General features: G+C 37.5%; 3 protein-coding genes across 3 annotated transcripts; 1 reads left to right on the top strand and 2 right to left on the bottom strand.

Moving 5' to 3' along the window:
- On the top strand, positions 973 to 4,264 carry LOC105157152 (protein EDS1B). Its single transcript, XM_011073461.2, has 3 exons — positions 973 to 1,432; positions 2,198 to 2,965; positions 3,077 to 4,264. Exons 1-3 carry the CDS (start codon positions 1,103 to 1,105, stop codon positions 3,776 to 3,778), a joined length of 1,800 nt encoding a protein of 599 aa, XP_011071763.1. The 5' UTR covers positions 973 to 1,102; the 3' UTR covers positions 3,779 to 4,264.
- On the bottom strand, positions 4,871 to 6,979 carry LOC105157153. Its single transcript, XM_011073462.2, has 3 exons — positions 6,696 to 6,979; positions 6,360 to 6,426; positions 4,871 to 6,132 (listed from the first exon to the last, which is right to left on the bottom strand). The coding sequence occupies exons 1-3, from the start codon at positions 6,771 to 6,773 to the stop codon at positions 5,174 to 5,176; spliced, it is 1,104 nt and encodes a 367-aa protein (XP_011071764.1). The 5' UTR covers positions 6,774 to 6,979; the 3' UTR covers positions 4,871 to 5,173.
- LOC105157389 (protein lifeguard 1-like) lies at positions 9,841 to 10,227 on the bottom strand. Its single transcript, XM_020692226.1, has one exon. It carries the CDS (start codon positions 10,225 to 10,227, stop codon positions 9,841 to 9,843), a length of 387 nt encoding a protein of 128 aa, XP_020547885.1.

The following is a 10,758-nucleotide window of genomic DNA, read 5'->3' on the forward strand; positions in this document are numbered from 1 at the left end:
CTTCAGGATCCACATACGCTTTAACTCAAGTTTTAAGCAATAGTTCATATTGAATCCGTGCGTTTTTTTTAACGAATCACATATAATAGAGAACAAAAATCAATTTGCTAACAATTTCAATAGTCTATAAAATGTAATTCAATTAATATCTAATATCTTAATAATAATTAATTAAAATAAATTTAAATAGTCAATATTAAATACCAAAAAAAAATTCATAAAAAACCATATGTACATGCAACACACTGGTAAATAACTAGTTTTCATTGAAAATTGACATTTCCAATTGAATTGGACTAATTAAGAAACAAATTTTTAAAATATGAAATAGTATAAAATTGAAAATTGACTTTAAAAAATAAAATCAAATGCCCGGGCTTTAATTACGAATTAATATTGTTTTAATGAGATGGGAATACTTTTGAATAAATACACAAATAAAAAGAAAAAACAAATGACAATACAACCTCTGTACAGATTTTAATTTTTATTTGTCACTACATAATATTTCAAATTTGCTGTCATCAAATTATAAAATTAACCTTTTATATAAATTAATTAATAAAAAATATCTACATCAACTCCAAAGTTAAAATTTTGATGAACACTTACCATACGATTTATATTCTTTCGGCTTAAAGGCAATTTTCGTCCCTTACTTTAGACTATTCTCGTTTTAGTCCCCTAAATTACTAGGATTCTATTTTAGTCTTGTAAAATTAAAAAGATCTCAATTTTAATATAAATTTGATCGCAAAGTTGAGTCACTCGTCGAAAAAAATCACATGCCAGGCATGTAACTTTTTAAATTAGGACTTGTATTGTGATTGACAACTTAGGAGATTAAAGCAAAAATGATTTGGCGACAAAAATTGCTTTTAATCCTATTCTTTCTTCAAAGGAACTTTCTCTGATATTTCCAGCAAATATTTTCCACTGGCTTTCCTTTTACTGATACTGCCAAATCAAGCAGACTCCAAGTCAACTTTTCATAGTACAAATTCTTGATCACCCTTATCCTCAATCTCTCAGAATAAACGAAAAACAATATTGTAAACAGCAAAAAAGCTGAAAAATTACAAAGAAAACAACATCAGACAAGATGATGGGAGGGAGAGTTGGAGACAGTTTAGGAGTGAGAGAAGAAATCATTCAAAAAGCTTGTAAATTGTCCATGAAAGCTCATGAGAAGTCCCCTGGGAAACCGTATGTTCATGAGAAGAACCGAGGCCCGACAGAGGCTTTCTTTGCGTTTCCGGGATCATGGGCTGTCGAGGATTGGTACAGTAGAAGACCGTTTGGGGAAATTAAGGTTGATGTCTCCAAGTTTCCATCCATGAAGAGTGTTGGTAATGATGAAACAGCTTTGGTGAATGAAGCTTTTAGCAGGAGATTTGAGGAGCTCTTGAGCAGATCATCACTTGCAACTGAGGTACTTTATTTTCAATCTTGATAATACTTGCTTTTCTATATTCTGGGAAAAGATTGAGAATTTATTTAGTGGGTTTGATGTAGATGAGCTTGCTTACCATTCTTTCTTTTCCAAAGATCAGTTTTGGTAAAGAAAGAGAGATTTTCCAGAGAATGGAGTCTGAATTGTATGGAAAATGCAAGAAAATTAATGTTAATGTTTACCTAGGACTTAACTAACATATCAGGAACCCATATAAAAACTTGGACTGAGGATAGAGATAAAGAAATATCCCACCCAAACCTCGTATGTTTCAGTTCTTGATCGAGTTTTAGGGTAGGAAAAAAAATCAAACTAACGGCCTAACTCAAGATCGTTTGCAAAAAGTTCATCTTACTTGGTTTGTTAAATATAAGAATCCAAGTTTGATCATACGTTTTTGTCTGATAAGATTTGAAGTTCGACTCAAACAGAATCAAGCTGTATGAGCTCGACTTATGATCAACTGTACTGAAGCTTTGTCCAAGTTTGATGTAGTTAACAATCAGACCAAGTTCAAATAATATTTTTCAAGCTTGATAAATGTTCTGGACGAACTTCAGCAGTAATTTGGCTCGGCTTGATTAATTTATTATGAGCATTGATAAATGTTCTGGACGAACTTCAGCAGTAATTTGGCTCGGCTTGATTAATTTATAACCCTATGAGCATGCCTGCATGAGCAAGTATTCTTGGAGTTCTTGAAAGTGAGAAATGAGAATATGTAACATATAAGCTGCATTTCAGGTGGAGAAAGCTATGTCAGACAGAAAGCAAATAGTGTTTGCAGGGCATTCCTCAGGTGGTCCAATGGCCATTCTTGCATCCATTTGGTTCTTTGAGAAATACATAAGATTCAATCACTATCAGATACCTCCTTTCTGTCTGACTTTTGGATCCCCTCTTGCTGGCAATCATATTTTCTCGCACGCTCTCAGGCGGGAGAACTGGGCTCGTTATTTCATTCATTTTCTGATGAGGCGAGATGTTGTGCCTCGGATAATGCTAGCCCCTCTCTCAAACGTCGAACAAGGGCTTCAGTTCATCCTAGAGTTTCTCAATCCGAAATCACCGCATTATCTTCGGTTTGAACCCACTGTTGCATCGAATTTCTTGTTATCCGTCATGAGAAATGCTTTATCTGTTGCTAGCCGTGCTGCATGTTATCTCAAGGGGTGCACGAATTTGTTGCTGGAGACGGTGGCGAGTATCGTTGAACTTAGCCCTTATAGACCTTTTGGGATCTTTGTTTTCTGCACAGGGAATGGGAAGATGGTCATTCTTGATAATCCGGATGCTGTGCTGCAGCTGTTGTTCTTCTGTCTTCAGTTGAGCCCTGAAGAAGAAAATTCGGAGTTTGTCCATGGCATGTTGAAACAACATTTGGCATATGAAAGCGAATTGCAGGAGAGCTTAACCATGCAAGATGTTACCTATTTGATCAATCTGGTTGATGTTCCGTTGTCCGCTGATGCCAGAACTAATGATGCAGCAGCTCTAAATGATCTTGGCTTGGTATGTTTTCCTTCACTGAGAAAATGCATCACACACATACAAGAGTGTGTTAAGTGTTCCGTTCTACATTAGATGGTGATTATTAATGCTAATACTTCCTGTTGTGTTCAGACCTCAAGAGCAAGATTGTGTCTTCGTGCGGCCGGCGAGTTGGAGAAGCAGAAACTGGAAAATCAGAAAAAGATCGACTCTAACAAAGATACCATCAAGGAAGCGTTAAAGAAAATACAGGAGTACAAGATGAGCTGTGAAATTCGCAAGGTTGGTTATTATGATGCCTTCAAGATCCAGAAAGAGAACGCCGATTTCAACGGCAACGTCAAGAGGCAGGAGCTAACAGGGATATTGGACGAGATCGTAGAAATGATCAAAAGGTATGAACTTCCTGATGGATTTGAGGGCAGAAAAGAGTGGATAGAACTAGGGACGTTGTTTAGGAGACTTGTGGAGCCTTTGGACATAGCAAACTACTATCGGCACTTAATGAATGAGTCCACAGGGCCTTACATGGTGAAGGCGAGGCCAAAGCGCTACAGATTCACGCAGAGATGGCTGGAGCATGCAGAGAGGACACCGGTTGGTTTCAGCTCAGAAACAACATTCTGGGCCGAGGTTGAGGAGCTAAGAGTTAAGCCGTATGCTCAGGTGAAGGATAAAGTTTTGAGGCTAGAGGAACAGGCATTGACATGGGTTAGAGGAGGATTGCTGGGAAAAGATGTTTTCTTGGACGAATCTACTTTCACCAAGTGGTGGAGAACACTCCCATTTGACCATAGATCAGGATCTTGTCTTGCAGGGTTTATAAGCAAATAGAATCTCATTCTTACTCGGTTTTATTTCTACCAAGCTCTAAAGTGAGCTTGTGCAACGCCGAAAGAAAGCCGTTATGACTCGTTTCACCTGCTGGCAACAGGTCGGAGAATTTGTCACCTGAAGATGAGCAAATTGTTCTGTTTTTCACCAGATTAATCTGTGGTACGTAACTTGGGTGTAGCGAGTGTCTGGATAGCTTTTGTGATGCTGCTAAGCTGCGCATACTCGTCAATAATCACTGAATAAGAGACTTGCAATGAATGAAGTAATGCAGCAGCACTTGTTGCAAGAATAGTTCAACATTGTAGTAATATCATATGAAGCACAGTATGTCATTCATCTGCAGCATGTGGAGCCATCTTGTATGCCAGATCCCTTGTTTCTTTGGCATCGTTGTCATGCTCAACTGTCATTCAACTAATAGTTGGATTGAATGAACAAAGTCAGTTGATAATGACTTTTTGATGCTTTCAGCCTATGTTCTTATCATTCTTTCTTAAGTACCGAGATAAGCTGAATATTGGATACAGCATGTATGCAATTTATTTGACATATGAATGCAACCTTATCATCCTCGGAGGAGACATAGTCCAACCTTAAGTTAATATCATTTCTAGGTAACAATATGTCCCACATGAACAGCAGTCCTGTAATAGACAGCTTCTGCTTTAATCTAGCTTCATCATTAAACTTGAATCCTAAGCCAACATCACAAGTGGATGTCTTCCGCTAATAAAAAGATTCGATGCAAAATAATTTGCAACCATCTTCTGTTGAATATGATTATTGATTCAATGAACAGTTTCTCCAGAGCAACATTATGATTTGCCCTTTAGGGAGCAAAGTTGTGGCAAGCTTTCACCCAGGCAGCGGTTGAAGAAAATTGATTATTCAGAAATTTAATAATCCATAATGGTGCTCATATATCAAAGACATCAACCTAAGTTCAGCTGGCACTAAACCAGTTTAAAATCCCTGCAGGCATACAAGTTTATACATTTCAAGATCCCCAAGGTAGCCTGGCAGTATTACCATCTACTCTAAGAATATCATGCACGAGAAAGAGATGTAAAAATTCAAAGCCACTGAATCTGTTCAGCAAGTACTGAAATTTCACATAGAAGTCGCTAATTTCATCAAGGATCAAACATATTAAAGAAATTTTATGTATGCCATTTCTGTATCACATTATCTATTCACATAATAACAAGTCTTCTACATCAGCCAGCATCACGTAGGACATATCTCAACTAAAACCATAAGAGTACTAGAGTAACTCCCTTTCAAATTTCTATACCGATAACCTAAGGCTGTGAAAATTAGGCTCACAGTAAGAACACACGCAACACATATTGTGACCAAGGAGAGGCCTAACATATGGATCAGGGACCCTTCCTAAGACGTGGTTGTCATGTGACAAGAGCGAGCCAAACGAAATATCAAGCTCCCTCCATCCAGTGTGGCCTCTCCCTCAACCGGGTCACAGTCGTACTGCTTCCTGCATCCTGGACAGCGCCCATCTTCTTCAAGAATTCTCTTGTGACAGAAAAGGCATAGCCTGAATCCACACAAACATGGGAGAAAGCTTGAATCCGTGCAGTCCAAATCCTCATAGCATATTGGACATGATTTAGGGACCGGCCCAACATTCTTGCAGCCCCAAACAGATCCTCCTTGGCCAAAGTGCCTCTCTGAGTCTAACTGGAAACTATGCTGCTTTGACATATTGGGCAAGCTCTGAGGTCGAAAAGCATCATCAGGCCTCCAAGCCTGGGAATGTATCAGAGATTTCTGTATAGCTGTTCCTCCACTCTCTTGCTTTGCATTTGAAATATCATCCCCAGAAAATGGCCGATCTTTTACACTCAACTGAGAACCATATTTAGTAGAGCCTCCATGCTTCTCTGAAGGAGGTGAATCCAATCCTGAGTTAGGGATATGCTCTTGCTGCTTGTCTTCAGTGGCAGCCAAGGCATCAGCCATAGCCTCCCAATCGTCCAAGCAGCCATCATCACCAACACCTCCTTCATCTTCGTCGCTAATGCCACCTGAAAAGCAACCATTACTACTACTGCTACTGCTGCGACCACTGCTGCTGCTGCTTCTGCTACTTGCGGTAAAATTGGCCCCAGAATCATTGCTGCCCAATTCACTACTACTGTGGCTGGTGGGACTGTTTGAGGGCGACGACTCAGAATCACTGTACTGATGCATCTCTCCATAAATTCCCTCAACTCTCGGCTTTAACTCCAGCTTCTCTATAGGTATTCTCCTCCCATTCTCGGGGCCTGCTGGAAGCCCATGTGTCATCCCTCCACCGTGAACTTCCTCCTTACACCCACCATTACTTTTCACTGGAAGGATTAACATTGTATCATCAAATATTATCAAGTAATTGAAACAAACAGTTAATATACATATATGGGTCGATAAAAAATAACCAAAAAGGAAATAAAATAAATAATTGAAACATCAACTAATATACCACACGGAACTACTAAAACCTAAATAATGTAAAATATATATATCAGTACAACCAGACAAAGGCATTCAGAAACGTATTGACATATCTTTAACAAACCTTGCGAAAGCCACTGTTCCCGACGAGCATCAAGCTTGCACTGCTTCAGCTTCGCTGAACGGTTAGCCTAGATTCCGCATGAGATTCAAAAAATTATTAAAAAAGCTGACGCAAAAAAAGTAACCAATCTCAGCCAAAAACGAGAAAGAACCAAACATCCTGAGAAATAATAATAATAAAAAAAAGATCAAACCAACAGCCCCCCCCCCCCCCCCCCCCCCAAACAAAACAAAAAATAAATAAAAACAATAAAACAATCAATACGGAAACAAATGCAGCGTAAAAATGTAAGCACAAATATTCACAAGATAACTATTAAGGAGCTAAAAGCCATACCCTTTTCTTCTTCCCAAAATCCTTGGGGTTAGACGAGGCCATGGCGATGGAAGCGTTGGCGATCGAATCAGAAATCATAACTGATTCAATTCGGTACCAAAAATGAAAAACCCTAATTGATTGGAAATACGCTTAGAGAGAGAAAATGTTAGAGAGAGAGAGAAAGAGTGAGAGATGGAGATTGAAGATAACAGAAACTCCTCTGCTTCGCTTGAACCCTTTTTTCCGCTATTTTTTTCTCTCTTTTTTATTTTATTTTTCTTCCGACTGTACGAAACAAAAAGCGTGAGCTCAACCACAGGCCCCTATATATAGGACTCTAGATGACAATTTTGCCCTTACATTTCCCTCTAATTTCCACTCTTGCTAGCGGATATTACTGGGGATGTGAGGGGCCTTTTCGTGATACCAAAACGACGGCGTTCGGATGGGTGAACAGTGTAAAATCTCGGAATGGAGAGGGCATATGTGGAATAATTCCTTCCGCCGCAAGTGTAGGGCTGAAATCGTAATAATCTCAACTTCTATACCTTGTTTTTGAGGGTTGCTTAAAACTATATAAAAATGTAATTAATTTAGGACGTTATGTAATTAATCATACCCATAATTATTGCTAATTTGATTTAAATACATTCTAAGCAAAAAGGGTGCGTGCAAGAACTTAAAATATGGTTAAATTCCATTTAACCCCCTATATTTTATTAAATTAGTAAAAAAAACCCTTTGTCTTTGGATTCGTTTTGGACCCATTTTCGAAATTAATCCAAATTGTTTGGCTTTTTTTTAGACTGTTTTCGACTATTTTAAATCTAAACTCATACTATTTATTAAAAACTAAAATATTAGTTTAATGTATTCTTTATATAATATAATTCATTGTAAATCGTAAAATGATATTACTTGATGAGAAAATTAATAATTTAGTTGTACGTATTCTTTGTCTTATACAATTCATTTTAGATTGAAAACTATGTTGAAGTATTTAAATCTAAACTGATATTTTTTATTAAAAAGTAAGATATTAGTTAAATATATTCTTTGTATAATATAATTTATTGTAAATCGTAAAATTGTATTACTTGATGAGAAAATTAATAATTTAGTTGAATCATGAAAGAATTTTAATCTCTTGTGTTTAAGAAATGGAAGAAGGAGTACAAAAAAATAATTATGTTTCTTTATTTTCTTTTTCATTTGGTGGGGCGGGGCGAAATCGTGGCGAGTTGGGGGGACAGGGTATGGGGTGGGGGTGAAATGAACCGGGGCAGGTCTCGAGTCCGGGTGGACCCGTACCAAATCCGCCCCATTACTATCTCTAAATACTAACTTATATTTTCATAACACTATCACTATTTTAACTTATAACTTTCTCTATAATTTGTTAACGCCATACAAGTAAAAATTTATTGCAAACCGTTTTTAATAAATATCATAAACTTGGAGGACAAAAAGGAAAAAGAAAATAATTCAGTGATTTTTATTATTATGATACTAATTTTAAATTTAATAAGTTAAAGAAATAGAGATTAAAAGGGGTGGGGGGGGGGAAGTAATATTGTTATATAAAGTTCCATATTATGATTTTTTTTATAGGGATAATTACACTCTTCTTCCTTGGTGTAGTGTAATTATACATAGACCCCCTCCACTTTGGAAAATTAAATCTAGTACCTCTGAGATTTGCTTTCGTCTAATAAATAATTTTGACAATCAAAATTCAGTGAATTTGCTAATATTAATGAAAAATAATTATATTTAACCCCGACTGACTCATTACTAATTTATTGCAGGTCAAATAAATCTATTTATGATCAAATTACCTTAATACATTTTCATGCATTAATGCATGTGAGGAGATATATCTTCACTGTTATAAGAGTAGTTTTGTTCCAAAAAAATTAGGATAAATATTAATTTTCATTCAGTTTTTTTTTTTTTAATATTAGGAAATTCAGTAAATTTTGATTAATAAGGGAACTTATTTGTAAGACAGAAGTAAACTTCAGGGGTGCTAGATGTGATTTTTCAAATAACACGGGGTCTACATGTAATTATATAAAATATCATGGGAGGGGAGTGTAGCTACCCCTTTTTTTTATTTATATGTTTACAATGATGCTGAAAGTATCAAATTATGTGAATTACACCATATTAATAAGGGTAAATTACACCGGACTTTAATAATATAACTATCCTTTTATTATTTGAAAAATTATAAATATTTCCTAAAATTAGTGACTATCTAATAAATACGCCCTTGTAACAGTCCATCATAAGGGTATTTGTTAGACGACTGTTAATTTCAGGAACATATTTATAATTTTTTAAATAATAAAGGAGTATTTATAATTATGATAAATTTTAGAGGAGGTCCATCGATAGGCTAGCAGTGATATACTATAAAAAAAAAAAAAAATTGTTCAATGTTGATTTGCATTTTATGACCAGACCCATTGCGAACGAATGCAAATGTAATGGTTTATTTTTCGATAAATATAAATTTTATTAAATAAATAATAGTATATCGGTACAATACAACATGAAAGTATAATGGTCTATTTCTACAGCCCATTTGTTTTTGCAGTTTATTAATATATGCAGTAGCTTATGCATTTGTGATTGGAATAAAGTGTAAAGAAAATTATAATTGAAGTAGTAATAAAAGATGAAAGTATTTAGAGACGAAAGTTAAAAATGAAAAGGGAACTGATGTTGGAGTTTTTGAAAAAAACAATTTAATTAATAAGTTGCAGAAATTATTTAAAAAAGATTAATTTTCTTGCCCCACTTTAATAAATGCAATAATAACCCAAAAATAATTAAAATCATAGATTTTCATATTTCGTATTATCCAGAAATATGTAAATATGATATCATATCTAAATGAACAAAAAGGTTATATATAATTGATGTTAAATGAGTTTAAGGTTCCATGATTTTCTAGGGAAATAATAATCTGCAAGATTAAGTAGAACTAACATATATATAAATAAATAATTTATTCATTCATTAACTCTAACAAATAAAATAAAATTCCTAAACAAAATAATATATACTAAAATAGACAAGAAATGAATCTAAATCTTACTGCAAATCCTAAACTTAAAATTAAAAGAAAATAACTAAACTCTAAATGAATTGATGATCATGCTGTCGGAGGTGATGCAGTGGTTGTTTTGACAGCTTTAGCACCGCTGTTTACATTCTCGGAACCGTGATGAGGCCACCAAGGCGAATGTGGAGGCCACTTGAAACCACCAGAGGGCATTGGAGGATGAGGGAATGGCCAATGTGGCCACTCCTTGGGCGGCCAGTCCTTGCCACCAGAGGGCATCGGAGGATGAGGGAATGGCCAATGTGGCCACCCCTTGGGAGGCCAGTCCTTGCCGCCTGAGGGCATTGGAGGATGAGGGAACGGCCAATGAGGCCACCCCTTAGGAGGCCATTCCTTGCCACCGGAGGGAATTGGAGGATGAGGGAATGGCCAGTGTGGCCACTCCTTGGGCGGCCAGTCCTTGCCACCAGAGGGCATCGGAGGATGAGGGAATGGCCAATGTGGCCACCCCTTGGGAGGCCAGTCCTTGCCACCGGAGGGCATTGGAGGATGGGGGAATGGCCAGTGAGGCCACCCTTTGGGAGGCCAATCCTTGCCACCGGAGGGCATTGGAGGATGAGGGAATGGCCAGTGAGGCCACCCCTTGGGAGGCCAGTCCTTACCACCGGAGGGAATTGGAGGATGAGGGAAAGGCCACTGTGGCCACCCCTTGGGAGGCCAGTCCTTGCCACTGGAGGGAATTGGAGGATGAGGGAAAGGCCAATGTGGCCACCCCTTGGGAGGCCAGTCCTTGCCACCGGAAGGCATTGGAGGATGAGGAAATGGCCAGTGAGGCCACCCCTTAGGAGGCCATTCCTTGCCACCGGAGGGGATTGGAGGATGAGGGAATGGCCAGTGAGAACCACGAGCAGGCATTGGTGGATGAGGGAAAAGCCATGGGGAAGGGTGGGGGTGGGGAAAGGGAAAGAAATGAGGGTAGCCCCCGTGTAACCAGTCCTCTCCCTTTAC

Source organism: Sesamum indicum, linkage group LG3, assembly GCF_000512975.1.
Source record: "Sesamum indicum cultivar Zhongzhi No. 13 linkage group LG3, S_indicum_v1.0, whole genome shotgun sequence".
Lineage (NCBI taxonomy): Eukaryota > Viridiplantae > Streptophyta > Magnoliopsida > Lamiales > Pedaliaceae > Sesamum > Sesamum indicum.

Excerpts from the sequence above, each read along its gene's own strand:
- LOC105157152 (XM_011073461.2), top strand. The coding sequence starts at position 1,103 with ATGATGGGAGGGAGAGTTGGAGACAGTTTAGGAGTGAGAGAAGAAATC. Across the intron at positions 1,433-2,197 it reads GATCATCACTTGCAACTGAG|GTGGAGAAAGCTATGTCAGA; the intron begins GTACTTTATTTT and ends GCTGCATTTCAG. Across the intron at positions 2,966-3,076 it reads CTCTAAATGATCTTGGCTTG|ACCTCAAGAGCAAGATTGTG; the intron begins GTATGTTTTCCT and ends TGTTGTGTTCAG.
- LOC105157153 (XM_011073462.2), bottom strand. The coding sequence starts at position 6,773 with ATGATTTCTGATTCGATCGCCAACGCTTCCATCGCCATGGCCTCGTCT. Across the intron at positions 6,427-6,695 it reads ATTTTGGGAAGAAGAAAAGG|GCTAACCGTTCAGCGAAGCT; the intron begins GTATGGCTTTTA and ends TGCGGAATCTAG. Across the intron at positions 6,133-6,359 it reads GGAACAGTGGCTTTCGCAAG|TGAAAAGTAATGGTGGGTGT; the intron begins GTTTGTTAAAGA and ends TAATCCTTCCAG.
- LOC105157389 (XM_020692226.1), bottom strand. The coding sequence starts at position 10,227 with ATGCCCTCTGGTGGCAAGGACTGGCCGCCCAAGGAGTGGCCACACTGG.